This window comes from Hyla sarda, unplaced genomic scaffold (assembly GCF_029499605.1).
Source record: "Hyla sarda isolate aHylSar1 unplaced genomic scaffold, aHylSar1.hap1 scaffold_608, whole genome shotgun sequence".
In the NCBI taxonomy this organism is placed as follows: Eukaryota; Metazoa; Chordata; class Amphibia; order Anura; family Hylidae; genus Hyla; species Hyla sarda.
Window position 1 is genome coordinate 62,198 of NW_026610623.1, and position 26,937 is coordinate 89,134.

Below are 26,937 nucleotides of genomic sequence, written 5' to 3' on the forward strand. Positions count from 1 at the left end.
GCCAAAGTGCAGACACCTCCACACTACATAGCATCATGGGCAAAAGAACTGGGTGTAACATTCACTGATGAGGAAGTGGCTTCTATACTCACCCGCTCACATGGGTACTCGAGGTGTATTAGGTTGCAAGAATTGCATTATAAAATTGTGTCAAGGTGGTACAAAACACCAGAATTTCTGTACAATCACCAAATGTCAGAAACAAATCGCTGCTGGAGATGTGGGTCACAGATCGGTACTCATCTGCATATCTGGTGGACTTGCCCCATCATTACCCCCTTTTGGAAAGAAGTAGGCATACAGATCTCCCGTATCCTCCAAAAACAGATTACCCTCACACCCTCATTAGTCCTGCTGAGTTTGGCTTCTCAAGATTATTCCCCCCACAAACATTCCCTAGTCACCCATCTGATTGCAGCTGCAAAATCTCTAATACCCATATATTGGTTACAAACCTCCTCTCCGTCCATCTCAGAATGGAAAAAGAAGGTGCACGAGATATACACAAACTGTGTCAGGCAGGTACCGGTGTTCCTGCTACTTCCCTCCCCCCCCCTCCCCCTCAACCCTACCCTCCCCCGCCCTTCACCCCCCACCCTGTTTAGCCCCAATTCCTAAGTTAATAGGGTCCCTGTTACTAAAACAGAGTTTATACTTGTTCATACATTGGAAGTGCTATTTTGAACGCTGACAAAAATTGCGATCTTCACTCCCAATGACTTGATCGATGGGCAGCTGTCTCTGCCCAATTGTACTTGTATTGTTTGTTAAGTCTTATATGCCTTTTCTGTAAGCATGTTAACTTACTATGGAAAACAATAAAAAGAAACTTGATTAAAAAAAAAAAAAGAATCACTGCCTTCTGGCTGATGGTCCTCATGGTCACCTTACTAAGATAAACCTATCATTAATAATACCGTTTGTCGAGCTGGTGTATCTAAAGCTATCATGTATGATACTTTCGGCTTAGCTACTGTATCTAATCCTATCATGCTGTTTGCTCAGATGGTGTATCCAATCCTTTTTTATGTGATGTTTCTGAGATTTTCCTGGAATACAGATCTTGTTACATTGTTACAATCCAGGGGTGGAGGAAGCTGCTTAATATTCATGAGGGGGTGTGGTCTAATGGAATAAATATCCTGCTGCTCCAGATCTGGAGATTAGTGACCTGGGACACTGGGATAAGAGGATCAGGACCATGGCTGCTGAAATCCAGAAGAAGACCTGTGGGCAAATCATGGATGAATGGAAGGAATGTATATGGAACCCCAGGACTCGGGAGTTTATGGGCCGGACAGGGACCAGCTGGGGTAAGAAGATGCTGGGGTAAGGAGATGCTGGGGTAAGGAAATGCTGGGGTAAGAAGATGCTGGGGTGGCCGGGGTAAGGAGATGCTGGGGTAAGGAGATCCTGGGATGGCCGGGGTAAGGAGATGCCGGGGTAAGGAGATCCTGGGATGGCCGGGGTAAGGAGATGTCGGGGTAAGGAGATGCTGGTGTAAGAAGATGCTGGGGTAAGGAGATACTGGGGTAAGGAGATGCCGGGGTAAGGAGATGTCGGGGTAAGGAGATGCTGGGGTAAGGAGATACCGGGTGGCCAGGGTAAGGAGATGCTGGGGTGGCCGGGGTAAGGAGATGCCGGGGTAAGGAGATGCTGGGGTAAGGAGATGCCGGGTGGCCAGGGTAAGGAGATGCTGGGGTGGCCGGGGTAAGGAGGTGCCGGGGTAAGGAGATGCTGGGGTAAGGAGATGCCGGGTGGCCGGGGTAAGGAGATGCCGGGGTAAGGAGATGCTGGGGTAAGGAGATGCCGGGTGGCCAGGGTAAGGAGATGCTGGGGTAAGGAGATGCTGGTGTAAGGAGATGCCGGGTGGCCAGGGTAAGGAGATGCTCGGGTGGCAGGGGTAAGGAGATGCCGGGGTAAGGAGATGCTGGGGTAAGGAGATGCCGGGTGGCCAGGATAAGGAGATGCCGGGGTAAGGAGATGCTGGGGTAAGGAGATGCCGGGTGGCCAGGGTAAGGAGATGCTGGGGTAAGGAGATGCTGGGGCAAGGAGATGCTGGGGTGGCAGGGGTAAGGAGATGCTCGGGTGGCAGGGGTAAAGAGATGCTGGGGTAAGGAGATGCCAGGGTAAGACGATGCAGGGATAAGGAGATGCTGGGAAAAACGATACCAAAGTAAGGAGATGCTGGGGTGGCCAGGGTAAGGAGATGCCGGGGTACGAACATGCTGGGGTAAGGAGATGCCGGGGTAAGGAGATGCCGGTGTAAAGAGATGCTGGGGTAAGGAGGTGCTGGGGTGGCCAGGGTAAGAAGATGCCAGGATAAGGAGATGCTGGGGTGGCCAGGGTAAGAAGATGCCGGGGTAAGGAGATGCCGGGGTAAGGAGATGCCGGGGTAAGAAGATGCCGGGGTAAGGAGATGCCGGGGTAAGGAGATGCTGGGGTGGCCAGGGTAAGGAGATGCCGGGGTAAGAAGATGCCGGGGTAAGGAGATGCCGGGGTAAGGAGATGGTGGGGTGGCCAGGGTAAGGAGATGCCAGAATAAGGAGATGCTGGGGTGGCCAGGGTAAGGAGATGCCAGAGTAAGGAGATGCCAGGGTAAGGAGATGCCGGGGTAAGGAGATGCTGGGGTGGCCAGGGTAAGGAGATGCCAGGGTAAGGAGATGCTGGGGTGGCCAGGGTAAGGAGATGCCGGGGTAAGGAGATGCTGGGGTGGCCGGGGTAAGGAGATACTGGGGTAAGGAGATGCCAGGGTAAGGAGATGCTGGGGTGGCCAGGGTAAGGAGATGCCAGGGTAAGGAGATGCCAGGGTAAGGAGATGCCGGGGTAAGGAGATGCTGGGGTAAGGAGATGCTGGGGTGGCCAGGGTAAGGAGATGCCAGGGTAAGGAGATGCTGGGGTAAGAAGATGTCGGGGTAAGGAGATGCCGGGGTAAGGAGATGCTGGGGTGGCCAGGGTAAGGAGATGCCAGGGTAAGGAGATGCCAGGGTAAGGAGATGCTGGGGTAAGGAGATGCCAGGGTAAAAAGATGCTGGGGTGGCCAGGGTAAGGAGATGTTGGGGTAAGAAGATGCCGGGGTAAGGAGATGCCGGGGTAAGGAGATGCTGGGGTGGCCAGGGTATGGAGATGCCAGGGTAAGGAGATGCTGGGGTGGCCAGGGTAAGGAGATGCCAGGTTAAGGAGATGCCGGGGTAAGGAGATGCTCGGGTAAGAAGTTGTTGAGGCAGATGGGGAATGTCTGACATAGCGGAAACATCGGAGTGGCAGCAGATCATGGCCGGCAGGTCTCCTTTCATTACTGCTCATTACTTTAACCCCTTTTCTCCTGCAGCGCTGATCCTGCTGTTTTACATGGTGTTTTACGCCTTCCTTACGGCGGTCTTCACGCTCAGCATGTGGGTGATGCTACAGACAATTGATGAATATAATCCCAAATACTCGGATAGACTGGCCAATCCAGGTAAATCCCTGATATTCTTCACCAGAGTCCGGGGGAGGGGTCGGTGGGACAGGGGGGGGGGTACAAGATGGGGTGAAACCTGGTGGAACGTACAAGATGAGGATCACTAACCATGAGAGGTCATCACCCTAAGGGAGATGGGGTTCACTAACATGAGAGGTCATCAGCCTAAGGGAGATTTTTATTTATTTATATAGCGCCTACAGATTCCGCAGCGCTTACAATTATGGGGTACAAACAAAGGCAAGTATCAGACATAATATTACACAATAACTATTCAAACAAGAGGTGTGGGGATATGTTGGGGATATGTTGGGGATATGTCGGGGATATGTTGGGGATATGTTGGGGATATGTTGAGGATGGGGTACACTAACATGAGAGGTCATCATCAGCCTAAGGGAGATGGGGTTCACTAACATGAGAGGTCATCAGCCTAAGGGAGATGGGGTTCACTAACATGAGAGGTCATCAGCCTAAGGGAGATGGGGTTCACTAACATGAGAGGTCATCAGCCTAAGGGAGATGGGGTTCACTAACATGAGAGGTCATCATCAGCCTAAGGGAGATGAGGTTCACTAACATGAGAGGTCATCATCAGCCTAAGGGAGATGGGGTTCACTAACATGAGAGGTCATCAGCCTAAGGGAGATGAGGTTCACTAACATGAGAGGTCATCATCAGCCTAAGGGAGATGAGGTTCATTAACATGAGAGGTCATCATCAGCCTAAGGGAGATGAGGTTCACTAACCATGAGTGGTCATCAGCCTAAGGGAGATGGGGTTCACTAACATGAGAGGTCATCATCAGCCTAAGGGAGATGAGGTTCACTAACCATGAGAGGTCATCATCAGCCTAAGGGAGATGGGGTTCGCTAACATGAGAGGTCGTCAGCCTAAGGGAGATGGGGTTCACTAACATGAGAGGTCATCATCAGCCTAAGGGAGATGGGGTTCACTAACATGAGAGGTCATCATCAGCCTAAGGGAGATGGGGTTCACTAACATGAGAGGTCATCAGCCTAAGGGAGATGGGGTTCACTAACATGAGAGGTCATCAGCCTAAGGGAGATGGGGTTCACTAACATGAGAGGTCATCATCAGCCTAAGGGAGATGAGGTTCACTAACATGAGAGGTCATCAGCCTAAGGGAGATGGGGTTCACTAACATGAGAGGTCATCATCAGCCTAAGGGAGATGGGGTTCACTAACCATGAGAGGTCATCAGCCTAAGGGAGATGGGGTTCACTAACATGAGAGGTCATCAGCCTAAGGGAGATGGGGTTCACTAACATGAGAGGTCATCAGCCTAAGGGAGATAGGGTTCACTAACATGAGAGGTCATCATCAGCCTAAGGGAGATGGGGTTCACTAACATGAGAGGTCATCAGCCTAAGGGAGATGGGGTTCACTAACATGAGAGGTCATCAGCCTAAGGGAGATGGGGTTCACTAACATGAGAGGTCATCATCAGCCTAAGGGAGATGGGGTTCACTAACATGAGAGGTCATCATCAGCCTAAGGGAGATGGGGTTCACTAACATGAGAGGTCATCATCAGCCTAAGGGAGATGGGGTTCACTAACATGAGAGGTCATCAGCCTAAGGGAGATGGGGTTCACTAACATGAGAGGTCATCAGCCTAAGGGAGATGAGGTTCACTAACATGAGAGGTCATCAACCTAAGGGAGATGGGGTTCACTAACATGAGAGGTCATCAGCCTAAGGGAGATGGGGTTCACTAACATGAGAGGTCATCATCAGCCTAAGGGAGATGGGGTTCACTAACCATGAGTGGTCATCAGCCTAAGGGAGATGGGGTTCACTAACATGAGAGGTCATCAGCCTAAGGGAGATGGGGTTCACTAACATGAGAGGTCATCAGCCTAAGGGAGATGGGGGTTCACTAACATGAGAGGTCATCATCAGCCTAAGGGAGATGGGGTTCACTAACATGAGAGGTCATCATCAGCCTAAGGGAGATGAGGTTCACTAACATGAGAGGTCATCATCAGCCTAAGGGAGATGAGGTTCACTAACATGAGAGGTCATCATCAGCCTAAGGGAGATGAGGTTCACTAACATGAGAGGTCATCATCAGCCTAAGGGAGATGGGGATCACTAACATGAGAGGTCATCAGCCTAAGGGAGATGGGGTTCACTAACATGAGAGGTCATCATCAGCCTAAGGGAGATGGGGTTCACTAACATGAGAGGTCATCAGCCTAAGGGAGATGGGGTTCACTAACATGAGAGGTCATCATCAGCCTAAGGGAGATGGGGTTCACTAACCATGAGTGGTCATCATCAGCCTAAGGGAGATGGGGTTCACTAACATGAGAGGTCATCATCAGCCTAAGGGAGATGGGGTTCACTAACATGAGAGGTCATCAGCCTAAGGGAGATGGGGTTCACTAACATGAGAGGTCATCATCAGCCTAAGGGAGATGGGGTTCACTAACCATGAGTGGTCATCAGCCTAAGGGAGATGGGGTTCACTAACATGAGAGGTCATCAGCCTAAGGGAGATGGGGTTCACTAACATGAGAGGTCATCAGCCTAAGGGAGATGGGGGTTCACTAACATGAGAGGTCATCATCAGCCTAAGGGAGATGGGGTTCACTAACATGAGAGGTCATCATCAGCCTAAGGGAGATGGGGTTCACTAACATGAGAGGTCATCAGCCTAAGGGAGATGGGGTTCACTAACATGAGAGGTCATCATCAGCCTAAGGGAGATGGGGTTCACTAACCATGAGTGGTCATCATCAGCCTAAGGGAGATGGGGTTCACTAACATGAGAGGTCATCATCAGCCTAAGGGAGATGGGGTTCACTAACATGTGAGGTGGCTCCTCCACCCATGGGATGGTCCACAGCTGCCCCACTCTTTCACTTGCCCCAGACTCTCCATGCTGGGTCCCTAGAACTACAGGAAGCTCTCATTGATCCTTCTCCCCTTCTCACCAGGGCTGATGATTCGCCCAAAGCTGGACGCCATGGAGATCATGTACAGTATGAACACACAGAACGCCAGCTGGCAGAAGTATGTGGACGGCCTGAACTCCGTGCTCCAAGGTAAGAGGATTATTATTGCTTCCCCTCCCGGGAGGAGGACATCTTCATAGTCAGCAGTCTCCATCTTTTCTATACTTGTGGCCAGAAGTTTTGAGACTGACACAAATTTTGGTTTTCACAGTTTTTGCTGCTTCTGTGATTGGATATCTTTGAATCGGATGTTTCTATGGTTACTGAAGTACAATGATAACATTTTATACGTTTTTACACTTTTATTTACATTAAGTTTATGTAAAGACGAGATATCCCCAGTGCTGACCCTTCTTCTCTCTCCTGTCATGCTGATGTCATCTTCTGGACCTCCTGATCTCTCACCTCCCGTTCTTACCTCATCACTGCGTGGAGTTTATCTCTGGGTTTTTCTTTGTCCTCCTGCTTTTTGGGAGTTGACTTCAGGTTCTCCATGGAATTGAGATCTGAGGAGTTTCCTGGTGATGGACGTTTTGTGATATGGTCTCCACCATGGGGGATGACGCCTTGTCCATCACCACATTATCCTGCATGGTTGTAGGTTGGTTAGATCCCAATATTCATGACGCTGTTCTTAGGCTGGAGTGAGCTTAATCCCCTGGATGAGAAGCCACCTCACACATGGAGGTCTCAGGAGGCGTCACTGTTGGAGGTCTCATAGTAGAGTCACCTTTTCTTTTCTGCACAATCAATCTTCCAGATGTCTCTGAAGGTTTCACGAGAGATAATATGACCCCAGCCTCCTTCACAATGTCACCCGTCTTGTGTTCTTCTTTGCTGGACTCCTCACACCAGGCGCCTCCACAAACATTCAGACAGGACAAACTTTGTGAAAACCACAATTAATGTCGGTCTCAATACTTTTTGGCCACGACTGGACATGTTGCTCTGATGAAATGGCAGATGATACGATTCCTCCTCTTGCTCAGACTATAACAGGAGCGTGCAGGAGGAGAGGGGCACAGTGTGCACCAGCGGGTCATACTTCGCACAGGCTGATACTGGAGATGTGCGAAACTACCCAAAGAAAGCGTGCCAGTTTCTAAGAGACAGCCTGGGAGATTGCTCCGGGAATAATGACCCAACGTACGGATATTCCAGTGGAACGCCATGTGTACTCATAAAGATGAACAAGGTGAGCGGCCATTGTGCTGATGTGGCAGATTCCAGGGTGTACGTCATCTCAATATCCACATAACCCAACCTTCTTCCTTCTTCCACACCTCTCCCCAGTCCACACCTATCCCCAGTCCACACCTCTCCCCAGTCCACACCTATCCCCAGTCCACACCTCTCCCCAGTCCACACCTCTCCCCAGTCCACACATCTCCCCAGTCCACACCTCTCCCCAGTCCACACATCTCCCCAGTCCACACCTCTCCCCAGTCCACACATCTCCCCAGTCCACACATCTCCCCAGTCCGCACCTCTCCCCAGTCCACACCTATCCCCAGTCCACACCTCTCCCCAGTGCACACATCTCCCCAGTCCACACCTATCCCCAGTCCACACCTCTCCCCAGTCCACACCTATCCCCAGTCCACACATCTCCCCAGTCCACAAATGACCCATCTCCCCAGTCCACACCTCTCCCCAGTCCACACCTCTCCCCAGTCCACACATCTCCCCAGTCCACAAATGACCCATCTCCCCAGTCCACACATCTCCCCAGTCCTCACCTCTCCCCTGTCCGCACCTCTCCCCTGTCCGCACCTCTCCCCAGTCCGCACCTCTCCCCAGTCCACACATCTCCCCAGTCCACAAATGACCCATCTCCCCAGTCCACACATCTCCCCTGTCCACACATCTCCCCTGTCCACACATCTCCCCAGTCCTCACATCTCCCCTGTCCGCACCTCTCCCCTGTCCGCACATCTCCCCAGTCCGCACCTCTCCCCAGTCCGCACCTCTCCCCAGTCCACACCTATCCCCAGTCCACACATCTCCCCAGTCCACAAATGACCCATCTCCCCAGTCCGCACATCTCCCCAGTCCGCACCTCTCCCCAGTCCACGTATCTCCCCAGTCCGCACCTCTGCCCAGTCCACACCTCTCCCCAGTCCGCACCGATCCCCAGTCCACACCTCACCCCAGTCCACACATCGCCCCAGTCCACAAATGACCCATCTCCCTAGTCCACACATCTCCCCAGTCCACACATCTCCCCAGTCCACACCTCTCCCCAGTCCACACCTCTCCCCAGTCCACACATCTCCCCAGTCCACAAATGACCCATCTCCCCAGTCCACACCTCTCCCTAGTCCACACATGTCCCCAGTCCACACATGTCCCCCTGTCCACACATGTCCCCCTGTCCGCACATCTCCCAGTCTGCACATCGTCCCCAGTCCGCACATCTCCGCCTGTCCGCACATTGTCCCCAGTCCACACATCTCCCCAGTCCGCACATTGTCCCCAGTCTGCACATTGTCCCCAGTCCGCACATTGTGCCTAGTCCGCACATGTCCCCAGTCCGCACATGTCCCCAGTCCGCACATGTCCCCAGTCCGCACATCTCCCCCAGTCCGCACATCTCCCCCGCACATCTTCCCCAGTCCGCACATCTCCCCCAGTCCGCACATCTCCCCAGTCCGCACATCTCCCCAGTCCGCATCTCTCCCCAGTCCACACCTCTCCCCAGTCCACACCTCTCCCCAGTCCAAACCTCTCCCCAGTCCACACATCTCCCCTGTCCACACATCTCCCCAGTCCACACATCTCCCCCAGTCCGCACATCGTCCCCAGTCCGCACATCTCCCCCAGTCCGCACATCTCCCCCAGTCGGCACATCTCCCCAGTCCGCACCTCGTCCCCCAGTCCGCACCTCGTCCCCCAGTCCACACCTCGTCCCCCAGTCCGCACCTCGTCCCCCAGTCCGCACATCTCCCCCAGTCCGCACCTCGTCCCCCAGTCCGCACCTCGTCCCCCAGTCCGCACCTCGTCCCCCAGTCCGCACCTCGTCCCCCAGTCCGCACATCTCCCCCAGTCCGCACCATGTCCCCCAGTCCGCACCTCGTCCCCCAGTCCGCACATCTCCCCCTGTCCGCACCTCGTCCCCCAGTACGCACCTCGTCCCCCAGTCCGCACCTCGTCCCCCAGTCCGCACCTCGTCCCCCAGTCCGCACCTCGTCCCCCAGTCCGCACCTCGTCCCCCAGTCCGCACCTCGTCCCCCAGTCCGCACCTCGTCCCCCAGTCCGCACCTCGTCCCCCAGTCCGCACATCGTCCCCCAGTCCGCACATCGTCCCCCAGTCCGCACATCTCCCCCTGTCATGGCTCCTTCCCACTTATCATAGGTCCCATTTCCTCCTGGCCCCGTCCTACATGCAGATAACCTTCTGGTCTCTTCTCACAGGTGATAAATTTCCTTCCAGTTCCAGTAAAGGAGAACTCTAACAGCTCCGTGACCATCAGTTGTGCGGGGAAGGTGAGTGCGATGTCTCCGGTGATGACTCCTTCTCTACACATTGTCCATTGGCTCAGACTCTTTCTTTTTATTGTCCTCAGAAGCTAAAAAGTGCATTAAATGAGACGGTAAGATGCAGAGCTGATAGGAGACCCTATATACCCCTCCAGGCTTCATATAGGAGACCTTATATACCTATATACCCCTAGAGGCTTCATATAGGAGAACTTATATACCTATATACCCCTAGAGGCTTCATATAGGAGACCTTATATACCTATATACCCCTAAAGGCTTCATATAGGAGACCCTGTATACCTATATACAACTCCAGGCTTCATATAGGAGACCCTGTATACCTATATACCCCTCCAGGCTTCATATAGGAGACCTTATATACCTATATACCATTACAGGCTTCATATAGGAGACATTATATACCTATATACCCCTACAGGCTTCATATAGGAGACCTTATATACCTATATACCCCTCAAGGCTTCATATAGGAGACCATGTATACCTATATACCCCTCCAGGCTTCATATAGGAGACCATGTATACCTATATACCCCTCCAGGCTTCACAGGAGACCTTATATACCTATATACCCCTCCAGGCTTCATATAGGAGACCCTATACACCTATATACCCCTCCAGGCATAATATAGGAGACATTATATACCTACATACCCCTACAGGCTTCATATAGGAGACCTTATATACCTATATACCCCTACAGGCTTCATATAGGAGACCCTATATACACCCCTACAGACGTCATATATAAGACCTTCTATAACTATATACCCCTCCAGACTTCATATAGGAGACCTTATATACCTATTTACCCCTACAGGCTTCATATAGGAGACCCTATATACCCCTACAGACGTCATATAGGAGACCTTCTATACCTATATACCCCTCAAGGCATCATATAGGAGACCTTATATACCTATATACCTCTACAGGCTTCCTATAGGAGACCCTGTATACCTATATACCCCTCCAGGCTTCATATAGGAGACCTTCTATACCTATATACCCCTACAGGCTTCATATAGGAGACCCTATATACCCCTACAGGTGTCATATAGGAGACCTTCTATACCTATATACCCCTCCAGGCTTCAAATAGGAGACCTTATATACATATATACCCCTACAGGCTTAATATAGGAGACCTTATATACATATATACCCCTACATGCTTTATATAGGAGACCCTGTATACCTATATACCCCTACATGCTTCACATAGGAGACCTTTATATACCTATATACGCCTCCAGGCTTCATATAGGAGACCTTATATACCTATATACCCATCCAGGCTTCATATAGGAGACCTTATATACCTATATACCCCTCCAGGCTTCATATAGGAGACCATGTATACCTATATACCCCTCCAGGCTTCATATAGGAGACCTTATATACCCCTCCATGCTTCATATAGGAGGCCCTATTTACCTATATACTCCTCCAGACTTCATATAGATGACCTTATATATCTATATACCCCTCCGGGCTTCATATAGTAGACCCTATACACCTGTATTCCCCTACAGGCTTCATATAGGAGACCTTCTACATCTATATACCCCTCCAGGTTTCACATAGGAGACCCTATAAGCCTATATACCCTTAAAGGCTTCAAATAGGAGACCCTATATGCAATAACAGCATTTATATAGGAGACCTTCTATACCTATGTATCCCTGCAGGCTTCATATAGGAGACCTTATATACCTATATACCCCTCCAGGCTTTATATAGGAGACCTTATATACACCTAAAGGCTTCACATAGGAGACCCTATACACCTATATACCCCTCCAGGCTTCATATAGGAGACCTTATATACCTATATACCCCTACAGGCTTCACATAGGAGACCCTATATACCTATATACCCCTCCAGGCTTCATATGGGAGACCCTATATACCCTTCCAGGCTTCATATAGGATACCTTAAATACCTATATACCCCTACATACATCCCTTATACTCTTAGATGAATATGCTGAGCTCACATAGGATAATTCTTACCCAAACCGTAAGCCGCAAACATCCCAGACTAGATCTGCTGCATTTTACCCTGCTGAGCATCACAAGAGGATTGTATGATTATATACATTGTATGTGTGATATTATATAATGTATAGGGGATGGGTCAGGTGTGTGATATTATATAATATATAGGGGACGGGTCAGGTGTGTGATATTATATAATGTATAATGGATGGGTCAGGTGTGTGATATTATATAATGTATAGGGGACGGGTCAGGTGTGTGATATTATATAATGTATAGGGGATGGGTCAGGTGTGTGATATTATATAATGTATAGGGGACGGGTCAGGTGTGTGATATTATATAATGTATAGGGGATGGGTCAGGTGTGTGATATTATATAATGTATAATGGATGGGTCAGGTGTGTGATATTATATAATGTATAGGGGATGGGTCAGGTGTGTGATATTATATAATGTATAGGGGACGGGTCAGGTGTGTGATATTATATAATGTATAGGGGACGGGTCAGGTGTGTGATATTATATAATGTATAGGGGATGGGTCAGGTGTGTGATATTATATAATGTATAGTGGACGGGTCAGGTGTGTGATATTATATAATGTATAGGGGTCAGGTCAGGTGTGTGATATTATATAATGTATAGTGGATGGGTCAGGTGTGTGATATTATATAATGTATAGGGGACGGGTCAGGTGTTTGATGTTATATAATGTATAGGGGACGGGTCAGGTGTTTGATGTTATATAATGTATAGGGGATGGGTCAGGTGTATGATATTATATAGTGCATAGGGGATGGGTCAGGTGTGTGATATTAAATAATGTATAGCGGACGTTTCAGGTGTATGATATTATATCATGTATAGGGGATGGGTCAGGTGTGTGATATTACATAATGTATAGTGAACGGGTCAGGTGTGTGATATTATATAATATAGGGGATGGGGCAGGTGTGTGATACTATATAATGTTTAGTGGACGGGTCAGGTGTGTGATATTATGTAATGTATAGTGGATGGGTCAGGTGTGTGATATTACATAATGTATAGTGAACGGGTCAGGTGTGTGATATTATATAATATAGGGGATGGCGCAGGTGTGTGATATTATATAATATAGGGGATGGCGCAGGTGTGTGATATTATATAATGTATAGTGGACGGGTCAGGTGTGTGATATTATATAATGTAGGGGATGGGGCAGGTGTGTGATGTTATATAATGTATAGTGGACGGGTCAGGTGTGTGATATTATATAATGTATAGTGGACGGGTCAGGTGTGTGATGTTATATAATGTATAGGGGATGGGTCAGGTGTGTAATATTATACAATGTATCGGGGACGGGTCAGGTGTGTGATATTATATAATGTATAGGGGACGGGTCAGGTGTGTGATATTATATAATGTATAGGGGACGGGTCAGGTGTGTGATATCATATAATGTATAGGGGACATGTCAGGTGTGTGATATTATATAATGTATAGGGGACGGGTCAGGTGTGTGATATTATATCATGTATAGGGGATGGGTCAGGTGTATGATATTATATAATGTATAGTGGACGGGTCAGGTGTGTGATATTATATAATGTATAGTGAACGGGTCAGGTGTGTGATATTATATAATGTATAGTGGATGGGTCAGGTGTGTGATGTTATATAATGTATAGTGGATGGGTCAGGTGTGTGATATTATATAATGTATAGGGGACGGGTCAGGTGTGTGATATTATATAATGTATAGTGGACGGGTCAGGTGTGTGATATTATATAATGTATAGGGGACGGGTCAGGTGTGTGATATTATATAATGTATAGGGGACGGGTCAGGTGTGTGATATTATATAATGTATAGTGGACGGGTCAGGTGTGTGATATTATATAATGTATAGGGGATGGGCCAGGTGTGTGATATTATATAATGTATAGTGGACGGGTAAGGTGTATGATATTATATAATGTATAGGGGATGGGGCAGGTGTGTAATATTATATAATACATAGGGGACGGGTCATGTGTGTGATATTATGTAATGTATAGTGGACGGGTCAGGTGTGTGATATTATATAATGTATAGGAGATGGGTCAGGTGTGTGATATTATATAATGTATAGTGGATGGGTCAGGTGTGATATTATATAATATACAGGGGACGGGTCAGGTGTGTGATATATAATGTATATTGGACGGGTCAGGTGTGTGATATTATATAATGTATAGGGGACGGGTCAGGTGTGTGATGTTATATAATATATAGGGGACGGGTCATGTGTGTGATATTATATAATGTATAGGGGACGGGTCAGGTGTGTGATATTATATAATGTATAGCGGACGGGTCAGGTGTGTGATATTATATAATGTATAGTGGACGGGTCAGGTGTTTGATGTTATATAATGTATAGGGGATGGGTCAGGTGTGTGATATTATATAATGTATAGTGGACGGGTCAGGTGTGTGATATTATATAATGTATAGTGGACGGGTCATGTGTGTGATATTATATAATGTATAGCGGACGGGTCAGGTGTGTGATGTTATATAATATATAGGGGACGGGTCATGTGTGTGATATTATATAATGTATAGGGGACGGGTCAGGTGTGTGATATTATATAATGTATAGCGGACGGGTCTGGTGTGTGATATTATATAATGTATAGCGGACGGGTCAGGTGTGTGATATTATATAATGTATAGCGGACGGGTCAGGTGTGTGATATTATATAATATATAGGGGATGGGCCAGGTGTGTGATATTATATAATATATAGGGGATGGGCCAGGTGTGTGATATTATATAATGTATAGTGGATGGGGCAAGTGCGTGATTTTATATAGTATAAAGGGGATTGGTCAGGTGTGTGATATTATATAATGTATAGGGGACGGGTCAGGTGTATGATATTATATAATGTATAGTGGACGGGTCAGGTGTGTGATATTATATAATGTATAGGGGACGGGTCAGGTGTGTGATGTTATATAATGTATAGGGGATGGGTCAGGTGTGTGATGTTATATAATGTATAGTGGACGGGTCAGGTGTGTGATATTATATAATGTAAAGTGGACGGGTCAGGTGTGTGATGTTATATAATGTATCGGGGACGGGTCAGGTGTGTGATATTATATAATGTATAGTGGACGGGTCAGGTGTATGATATTATATAATGTATAGTGGATGGGTCAGGTGTGTGATATTATATAATGTATAGTAGACGGGTCAGGTGTGTGATATTATATAAAGTATAGTGGATGGGTCAGGTGTGTGATGTTATATAATGTATAGGGGACGGGTCAGGTGTATGATATTATATAATGTATAGTGGACGGGTCTGGTGTGTGATATTATATAATGTATAGGGGACGGGTCAGGTGTGTGATATTATATAACGTATAGGGGATGGGTCAGGTGTGTGATATTATATAATGTATAGTGGATTGGTCAGGTGTGTGATATTATATAATGTATAGTGGACGGGTCAGGTGTGTGATATTATATAATGTATAGTGGACGGGTCAGGTGTGTGATATTATATAATGTATAGTGGACGGGTCTGGTGTGTGATATTATATAATGTATAGGGGACGGGTCAGGTGTGTGATATTATATAATGTATAGTGGACGGGTCAGGTGTGTGATATTATATAATGTATAGTGGACGGGTCTGGTGTGTGATATTATATAATGTATAGGGGACGGGTCAGGTGTGTGATATTATATAATGTATAGTGGACGGGTCAGGTGTGTGATATTATATAATGTATAGTGGACGGGTCAGGTGTGTGATATTATATAATGTATAGTGGACGGGTCAGGTGTGTGATATTATATAATGTATAGTGGATGGGTCAGGTGTGTGATATTATATAACGTATAGGGGATGGGTCGGGTGTGTGATATTATATAATGTATAGTGGATTGGTCAGGTGTGTGATATTATATAATGTATAGTGGACGGGTCAGGTGTGTGATATTATATAATGTATAGGGGACGTGTCAGGTGTGTGATATTATATAACGTATAGGGGACGGGTCAGGTGTGTGATGTTATATAATGTATAGGGGATGGGTCAGGTGTGTGATATTATATAATGTATAGTGGACGAGTCAGGTGTGTGATATTATATAATGTATAGGGGACGGGTCAGGTGTGTGATATTATATAATGTATAGGGGACATGTCAGGTGTGTGATGTTATATTATGTATAGTGGACGGGTCAGGTGTATGATAATATATAATGTATAGTGGACGGGTCAGGTGTATGATAATATATAATGTATAGTGGACGGGTCAGGTGTGTGATATTATATAATGTATAGGGGACGTGTCAGGTGTGTGATATTATATAACGTATAGTGGATTGGTCAGGTGTGTGATAATATATAATGTATAGTGGACGGGTCTGGTGTGTGATATTATATAATATATAGTGGACGGGTCAGGTGTGTGATATTATATAATGTATAGGGGACGGGTCAGGTGTGTGATGTTATATAATATATAGTGGACGGGTCAGGTGTGTGATATTATATAATGTATAGGGGATGGGTCAGGTGTGTGATATTATATAATGTATAGTGAACGGGTCTGGTGTGTGATATTATATAATGTATAGTGGACGAGTCTGGTGTGTGATATTATATAATGTATAGGGGACGGGTCAGGTGTGTGATGTTATATAATGTATAGTGGACGGGTCTGGTGTGTGATATTATATAATGTATGGGGGATGGGTCAGGTGTGTGATATTATATAATGTATAGGGGACGGGTCAGGTGTGTGATATTATATAATGTATGGGGGATGGGTCAGGTGTGTGATATTATAAAATGTATAGGGGACGGGTCAGGTGTGTGATATTATATAATGTATAGTGGACGGGTCAGGTGTGTGATATTATATAATGTATAGTGGACGGGTCAGGTGTGTGATATTATATAATGTATAGTGGACGGGTCAGGTGTGTGATATTATATAATGTATAGGGGACGGGTCAGGTGTGTGATATTATATAATGTATCGTGGACGGGTCAGGTGTGTGATATTATATAATATATAGGGGACGGGTCAGGTGTGTGATATTATATAATGTATAGTGGACGGGTCAGGTGTGTGATATTATATAATGTATAGTGGACGGGTCAGGTGTGTGATATTATATAATGTATAGGGGATGGATCATGTGTGTGATATTATATAATGTATAGGGGACGGGTCAGGTGTGTGATATTATATAATGTATAGTGGACGGGTCAGGTGTGTGATATTATATAATGTATAGTGGACGGGTCAGGTGTGTGATATTATATAATGTATAGTGGACGGGTCAGGTGTGTGATATTATATAATGTATAGGGGATGGGTCAGGCGTGTGATATTATATTATGTATAGTGGACGGGTCAGGTGTGTGATATTATATAATGTATCGGGGACGGGTCAGGTGTGTGATATTATATAATGTATAGGGGATGGGTCAGTTGTTTGATATTATATAATGTATAGTGGACGGGTTAGGTGTGTGATATTATATAATGTATAGGGGATTGGTCTGGTGTGTGATATTATATAATGTATAGTGGACGGGTCAGGTGTATGATATTATATAATGTATAGTGGACGGGTCAGGTGTGTGATATTATATAAAGTATAGTGGACGGGTCAGGTGTGTGATATTATATAATGTATAGTGGACGGGTCAGGTGTGTGATGTTATATAATGTATAGTGGATGGGTCAGGTGTGTGATATTATATAATGTATAGGGGACAGGTCAGGTGTGTGATATTATATAATGTATAGTGGACGGGTCAGGTGTGTGATATTATATAATGTATAGTGGACAGGTCAGGTGTGTGATATTATATAATGTATAGTGGACGGGTCAGGTGTGTGATATTATATAATGTATAGGGGATTGGTCTGGTGTGTGATATTATATAATGTATAGTGGACGGGTCAGGTGTATGATATTATATAATGTATAGTGGACGGGTCAGGTGTGTGATATTATATAATGTATAGTAGACGGGTCAGGTGTATGATATTATATAATGTATAGTGGACGGGTCAGGTGTGTGATATTATATTATGTATAGTGGACGGGTCAGGTGTGTGATATTATATAATGTATCGGGGACGGGTCAGGTGTGTGATATTATATAATGTATAGGGGATGGGTCAGTTGTTTGATATTATATAATGTATAGTGGACGGGTTAGGTGTGTGATATTATATAATGTATAGGGGATTGGTCTGGTGTGTGATATTATATAATGTATAGTGGACGGGTCAGGTGTATAATATTATATAATGTATAGTGGACGGGTCAGGTGTGTGATATTATATAAAGTATAGTGGACGGGTCAGGTGTGTGATATTATATAATATATAGGGGACGGGTCAGGTGTGTGATATTATATAATGTATAGTGGACGGGTCAGGTGTATGATATTATATAATGTATAGTGGACGGGACAGGTGTATGATATTATATAATGTATAGTGGATGGGTCAGGTGTGTGATATTATATAATGTATAGGGGACATGTCAGGTGTTTGATATTATATAATGTATAGTGGACGGGTCAGGTGTGTGATATTATATAATGTATAGTGGACGGGTCAGGTGTGTGATATTATATGATGTATAGTGGACGGGTCAGGTGTGTGATATTATATAATGTATAGGGGATTGGTCTGGTGTGTGATATTATATAATGTATAGTGGACGTGTCAGGTGTGTGATATTATATAATGTATAGGGGATGGGTCAGGTGTATGATATTATATAATGTATAGTGGACGGGTCAGGTGTGTGATATTATATAAAGTATAGTGGACGGGTCAGGTGTGTGATATTATATAATGTATAGTGGACGGGTCAGGTGTGTGATATTATATAAAGTATAGTGGACGGGTCAGGTGTGTGATATTATATTATGTATAGTGGACGGGTCAGGTGTATGATATTATATAATGTATAGTGGACGGGTCAGGTGTGTGATATTATATAATGTATAGTGGACGGGTCAGGTGTATGATATTATATAATGTATAGTGGACGGGACAGGTGTATGATATTATATAATGTATAGTGGACGGGTCAGGTGTGTGATATTATATAAAGTATAGTGGACGGGTCAGGTGTGTGATATTATATAATGTATAGGGGATGGGTCAGTTGTTTGATATTATATAATGTATAGTGGACGGGTTAGGTGTGTGATATTATATAATGTATAGGGGATTGGTCTGGTGTGTGATATTATATAATGTATAGTGGACGGGTCAGGTGTATAATATTATATAATGTATAGTGGACGGGTCAGGTGTGTGATATTATATAAAGTATAGTGGACGGGTCAGGTGTGTGATATTATATAATATATAGGGGACGGGTCAGGTGTGTGATATTATATAATGTATAGTGGACGGGTCAGGTGTATGATATTATATAATGTATAGTGGACGGGACAGGTGTATGATATTATATAATGTATAGTGGATGGGTCAGGTGTGTGATATTATATAATGTATAGGGGACATGTCAGGTGTTTGATATTATATAATGTATAGTGGACGGGTCAGGTGTGTGATATTATATAATGTATAGTGGACGGGTCAGGTGTGTGATATTATATGATGTATAGTGGACGGGTCAGGTGTGTGATATTATATAATGTATAGGGGATTGGTCTGGTGTGTGATATTATATAATGTATAGTGGACGTGTCAGGTGTGTGATATTATATAATGTATAGGGGATGGGTCAGGTGTATGATATTATATAATGTATAGTGGACGGGTCAGGTGTGTGATATTATATAAAGTATAGTGGACGGGTCAGGTGTGTGATATTATATAATGTATAGTGGACGGGTCAGGTGTGTGATATTATATAAAGTATAGTGGACGGGTCAGGTGTGTGATATTATATTATGTATAGTGGACGGGTCAGGTGTATGATATTATATAATGTATAGTGGACGGGTCAGGTGTGTGATATTATATAATGTATAGTGGACGGGTCAGGTGTATGATATTATATAATGTATAGTGGACGGGACAGGTGTATGATATTATATAATGTATAGTGGACGGGTCAGGTGTGTGATATTATATAAAGTATAGTGGACGGGTCAGGTGTGTGATATTATATAATGTATAGGGGATGGGTCAGTTGTTTGATATTATATAATGTATAGTGGACGGGTTAGGTGTGTGATATTATATAATGTATAGGGGATTGGTCTGGTGTGTGATATTATATAATGTATAGTGGACGGGTCAGGTGTATAATATTATATAATGTATAGTGGACGGGTCAGGTGTGTGATATTATATAAAGTATAGTGGACGGGTCAGGTGTGTGATATTATATAATATATAGGGGACGGGTCAGGTGTGTGATATTATATAATGTATAGTGGACGGGTCAGGTGTATGATATTATATAATGTATAGTGGACGGGACAGGTGTATGATATTATATAATGTATAGTGGATGGGTCAGGTGTGTGATATTATATAATGTATAGGGGACATGTCAGGTGTTTGATATTATATAATGTATAGTGGACGGGTCAGGTGTGTGATATTATATAATGTATAGTGGACGGGTCAGGTGTGTGATATTATATGATGTATAGTGGACGGGTCAGGTGTGTGATATTATATAATGTATAGGGGATTGGTCTGGTGTGTGATATTATATAATGTATAGTGGACGTGTCAGGTGTGTGATATTATATAATGTATAGGGGATGGGTCAGGTGTATGATATTATATAATGTATAGTGGACGGGTCAGGTGTGTGATATTATATAAAGTATAGTGGACGGGTCAGGTGTGTGATATTATATAATGTATAGTGGACGGGTCAGGTGTGTGATATTATATAAAGTATAGTGGACGGGTCAGGTGTGTGATATTATATTATGTATAGTGGACGGGTCAGGTGTATGATATTATATAATGTATAGTGGACGGGTCAGGTGTGTGATATTATATAATGTATAGTGGACGGGTCAGGTGTATGATATTATATAATGTATAGTGGACGGGACAGGTGTATGATATTATATAATGTATAGTGGACGGGTCAGGTGTGTGATATTATATAAAGTATAGTGGACGGGTCAGGTGTGTGATATTATATAATGTATAGTGGACGGGTCAGGTGTATGATATTATATAATGTATAGTGGACGGGACAGGTGTATGATATTATATAATGTATAGTGGATGGGTCAGGTGTGTGATATTATATAATGTATAGTGGACGGGTCAGGTGTATGATATTATATAATATATAGGGGACGTGTCAGGTGTATGATATTATATAATATATAGGGGACGGGTCAGGTGTGTGATATTATATAATGTATAGGGGACGGGACAGGTGTATGATATTATATAATGTATCGTGGATGGGTCAGGTGTGTGATATTATATAATGTGTAGTGGACAGGTCAAGTGTGTGAAATTATATAATGTATAGGGGATGGTTCAGGTGTGTGATATTATATAATGTGTAGTGGATGGGTCAGGTGTGTGATATTATATAATGCATAGTGGACGGGTAAGGTGTGTAATATTATATAATATATAGGGGACGGGTCATGTGTGTGATATTATGTAATGTATATTGGACGGGTCAGGTGTGTGATATTATATAATGTATAGGGGACGGGTCAGGTGTGTGATATTATATAATGTATATTGGACGGGTCAGGTGTGTGATATTATATAATGTATAGGGGACGGGTCAGGTGTGTGATGTTATATAATGTATAGGGGAAGGGTCAGGTGTGATATTATATAATATATAGGGGACGGGTCAGGTGTGTGATGTTATATAATGTATAGCGGACGGGTCAGGTGTGATATTATATAATATATAGGGGACGGATCAGGTGTGTGATATTATATAATGTATAGCGGACGGGTCAGGTGTGTGATATTATATAATGTATACCGGACGGGTCAGGTGTTTGATGTTATATAATGTTTAGGGGACGGGTCAGGTGTGTGATATTATATAATGTATAGTGGACGGGTCAGGTGTGTGATATTATATAATGTATAGTGAACGGGTCAGGTGTGTGATATTATATAATGTATAGTGGATGGGTCAGGTGTGTGATGTTATATAATGTATAGTGGATGGGTCAGGTGTGTGATATTATATAATGTATAGGGGACGGGTCAGGTGTGTGATATTATATAATGTATAGTGGACGGGTCAGGTGTGTGATATTATATAATGTATAGGGGACGGGTCAGGTGTGTGATATTATATAATGTATAGGGGACGGGTCAGGTGTGTGATATTATATAATGTATAGTGGACGGGTCAGGTGTGTGATATTATATAATGTATAGGGGATGGGCCAGGTGTGTGATATTATATAATGTATAGTGGACGGGTAAGGTGTATGATATTATATAATGTATAGGGGATGGGGCAGGTGTGTAATATTATATAATACATAGGGGACGGGTCATGTGTGTGATATTATGTAATGTATAGTGGACGGGTCAGGTGTGTGATATTATATAATGTATAGGAGATGGGTCAGGTGTGTGATATTATATAATGTATAGTGGATGGGTCAGGTGTGATATTATATAATATACAGGGGACGGGTCAGGTGTGTGATATATAATGTATATTGGACGGGTCAGGTGTGTGATATTATATAATGTATAGGGGACGGGTCAGGTGTGTGATGTTATATAATATATAGGGGACGGGTCATGTGTGTGATATTATATAATGTATAGGGGACGGGTCAGGTGTGTGATATTATATAATGTATAGCGGACGGGTCAGGTGTGTGATATTATATAATGTATAGTGGACGGGTCAGGTGTTTGATGTTATATAATGTATAGGGGATGGGTCATGTGTGTGATATTATATAATGTATAGCGGACGGGTCAGGTGTGTGATGTTATATAATATATAGGGGACGGGTCATGTGTGTGATATTATAAAATGTATAGGGGACGGGTCAGGTGTGTGATATTATATAATGTATAGCGGACGGGTCTGGTGTGTGATATTATATAATGTATAGCGGACGGGTCAGGTGTGTGATATTATATAATGTATAGCGGACGGGTCAGGTGTGTGATATTATATAATATATAGGGGATGGGTCAGGTGTGTGATATTATATAATATATAGGGGATGGGCCAGGTGTGTGATATTATATAATGTATAGTGGATGGGGCAAGTGCGTGATTTTATATAGTATAAAGGGGATTGGTCAGGTGTGTGATATTATATAATGTATAGGGGACGGGTCAGGTGTATGATATTATATAATGTATAGTGGACGGGTCAGGTGTGTGATATTATATAATGTATAGGGGACGGGTCAGGTGTGTGATGTTATATAATGTATAAGGGACGGGTCAGGTGTGTGATGTTATATAATGTATAGGGGATGGGTCAGGTGTGTGATGTTATATAATGTATAGGGGACGGGTCAGGTGTGTGATATTATATAATGTAAAGTGGACGGGTCAGGTGTGTGATGTTATATAATGTATCGGGGACGGGTCAGGTGTGTGATATTATATAATGTATAGTGGACGGGTCAGGTGTATGATATTATATAATGTATAGTGGATGGGTCAGGTGTGATATTATATAATATATAGGGGACGGGTCAGGTGTGTGATATTATATAATGTATAGCGGACGGGTCAGGTGTGTGATATTATATAATGTATACCGGACGGGTCAGGTGTTTGATGTTATATAATGTTTAGGGGACGGGTCAGGTGTGTGATATTATATAATGTATAGTGGACGGGTCAGGTGTGTGATATTATATAATGTATAGTGAACGGGTCAGGTGTGTGATATTATATAATGTATAGTGGATGGGTCAGGTGTGTGATGTTATATAATGTATAGTGGATGGGTCAGGTGTGTGATATTATATAATGTATAGGGGACGGGTCAGGTGTGTGATATTATATAATGTATAGTGGACGGGTCAGGTGTGTGATATTATATAATGTATAGGGGACGGGTCAGGTGTGTGATATTATATAATGTATAGGGGACGGGTCAGGTGTTTGATGTTATATAATGTTTAGGGGACGGGTCAGGTGTGTGATATTATATAATGTATAGTGGACGGGTCAGGTGTGTGATATTATATAATGTATAGTGAACGGGTCAGGTGTGTGATATTATATAATGTATAGTGGATGGGTCAGGTGTGTGATGTTATATAATGTATAGTGGATGGGTCAGGTGTGTGATATTATATAATGTATAGGGGACGGGTCAGGTGTGTGATATTATATAATGTATAGTGGACGGGTCAGGTGTGTGATATTATATAATGTATAGGGGACGGGTCAGGTGTGTGATATTATATAATGTATAGGGGACGGGTCAGGTGTGTGATATTATATAATGTATAGTGGACGGGTCAGGTGTGTGATATTATATAATGTATAGGGGATGGGCCAGGTGTGTGATATTATATAATGTATAGTGGACGGGTAAGGTGTATGATATTATATAATGTATAGGGGATGGGGCAGGTGTGTAATATTATATAATACATAGGGGACGGGTCATGTGTGTGATATTATGTAATGTATAGTGGACGGGTCAGGTGTGTGATATTATATAATGTATAGGAGATGGGTCAGGTGTGTGATATTATATAATGTATAGTGGGATGGGTCAGGTGTGATATTATATAATATACAGGGGACGGGTCAGGTGTGTGATATATAATGTATATTGGACGGGTCAGGTGTGTGATATTATATAATGTATAGGGGACGGTCAGGTGTGTGATGTATATAATATATAGGGGACGGGTCATGTGTGTGATATTATATAATGTATAGGGGACGGGTCAGGTGTGTGATATTATATAATGTATAGCGGACGGGGTCAGGTGTGTGATATTATATAATGTATAGTGGACGGGTCAGGTGTTTGATGTTATATAATGTATAGGGGATGGGTCATGTGTGTGATATTATATAATGTATAGCGGACGGGTCAGGTGTGTGATGTTATATTAATATATAGGGGACGGGTCATGTGTGTGATATTATAAAATGTATAGGGGACGGGTCAGGTGTGTGATATTATATAATGTATAGCGGACGGGTCTGGTGTGTGATATTATATAATGTATAGCGGACGGGTCAGGTGTGTGATATTATATAATGTATAGCGGACGGGTCAGGTGTGTGATATTATATAATATATAGGGGATGGGTCAGGTGTGTGATATTATATAATATATAGGGGATGGGCCAGGTGTGTGATATTATATAATGTATAGTGGATGGGGCAAGTGCGTGATTTTATATAGTATAAAGGGGATTGGTCAGGTGTGTGATATTATATAATGTATAGGGGACGGGGTCAGGTGTATGATATTATATAATGTATAGTGGACGGGTCAGGTGTGTGATATTATATAATGTATAGGGGACGGGTCAGGTGTGTGATGTTATATAATGTATAGGGGACGGGTCAGGTGTGTGATGTTATATAATGTATAGGGGATGGGTCAGGTGTGTGATGTTATATAATGTATAGGGGACGGGTCAGGTGTGTGATATTATATAATGTAAAGTGGACGGGTCAGGTGTGTGTGATGTTATATAATGTATCGGGGACGGGGTCAGGTGTGTGATATTATATAATGTATAGTGGACGGGTCAGGTGTATGATATTATATAATGTATAGTGGATGGGTCAGGTGTGTTGATATTATATAATGTATAGTGGACGGGTCTGGTGTGTGATATTATATAATGTATAGGGGACGGGTCAGGTGTGTGTGATATTATATAACGTATAGGGGGATGGGTCAGGTGTGTTATATTATATAATGTATAGTGGATTGGTCAGGTGTGTGATATTATATAATGTATAGTGGACGGGGTCAGGTGTGTGATATTATATAATGTATAGTGGACGGTCAGGTGTGTGATATTATATAATGTATAGTGGACGGGTCAGGTGTGTGATATTATATAATGTATAGTGGACGGGTCTGGTGTGTGATATTATATAATGTATAGGGGACGGGTCAGGTGTGTGATATTATATAATGTATAGTGGATGGGTCAGGCGTGTGATATTATATAATGTATAGTGGACGGGTCAGGTGTGTGATATTATATAATGTATAGTGGACTGGTCAGGTGTGTGATATTATATAATGTATAGTGGACGGGTCAGGTGTGTGATATTATATAATGTATAGGGGACGGGTTCAGGTGTGTGATATTATATAATGTATAGTGGATGGGTCAGGCGTGTGATATTATATAATGTATAGTGGACGGGTCAGGTGTGTGATATTATATAATGTATAGTGGACTGGTCAGGTGTGTGATATTATATAATGTATAGTGGACGGGTCAGGTGTGTGATATTTATATAATGTATAGTGGACGGGTCTGGTGTGTGATATTATATAAAGTATAGTGACGGGTCAGGTGTGTGATAATTATATAACGTATAGGGGATGTGTCGGGTGTGTGATATTATATAATGTATAGTGGATTGGTCAGGTGTGTGATTATTATATAATGTATAGTGGGACGGGTCAGGTGTGTGATATTATATAATGTATAGGGGACGTGTCAGGGTGTGTGATATTATATAACGTATAGGGGACGGGTCAGGTGTGTGATGTTATATAATGTATAGGGGATGGGTCAGGTGTGTGATATTATATAATGTATAGTGGACGAGTCAGGTGTGTGATATTATATAATGTATAGGGGACGGGTCAGGTGTGTGATATTATATAATGTATAGGGGACATGTCAGGTGTGTGATGTTATATTATGTATAGTGGACGGGTCAGGTGTATGATAATATATAATGTATAGTGGACGGGTCAGGTGTGTGATATTATATAATGTATAGTGGACGAGTCTGGTGTGTGATATTATATAATGT

General features: G+C 43.8%; 1 protein-coding gene across 1 annotated transcript in view; it reads left to right on the top strand.

Annotated features, from left to right (window-relative positions):
• Positions 1 to 1,201: 1,201 nt before the first annotated feature.
• Positions 1,202 to 26,937, top strand: part of LOC130341002 (sodium/potassium-transporting ATPase subunit beta-2-like) — an 89,575-nt gene continuing 63,839 nt past the window's right edge. Inside the window, exons 1-6 of the mRNA XM_056554225.1 lie at positions 1,202 to 1,313; positions 3,332 to 3,460; positions 6,429 to 6,536; positions 7,436 to 7,641; positions 9,861 to 9,932; positions 10,013 to 10,039. Of these exons, the coding sequence (XP_056410200.1) occupies positions 1,202 to 1,313; positions 3,332 to 3,460; positions 6,429 to 6,536; positions 7,436 to 7,641; positions 9,861 to 9,932; positions 10,013 to 10,039 (654 nt within the window). The remainder of the gene's footprint in view (positions 1,314 to 3,331; positions 3,461 to 6,428; positions 6,537 to 7,435; positions 7,642 to 9,860; positions 9,933 to 10,012; positions 10,040 to 26,937) is intronic.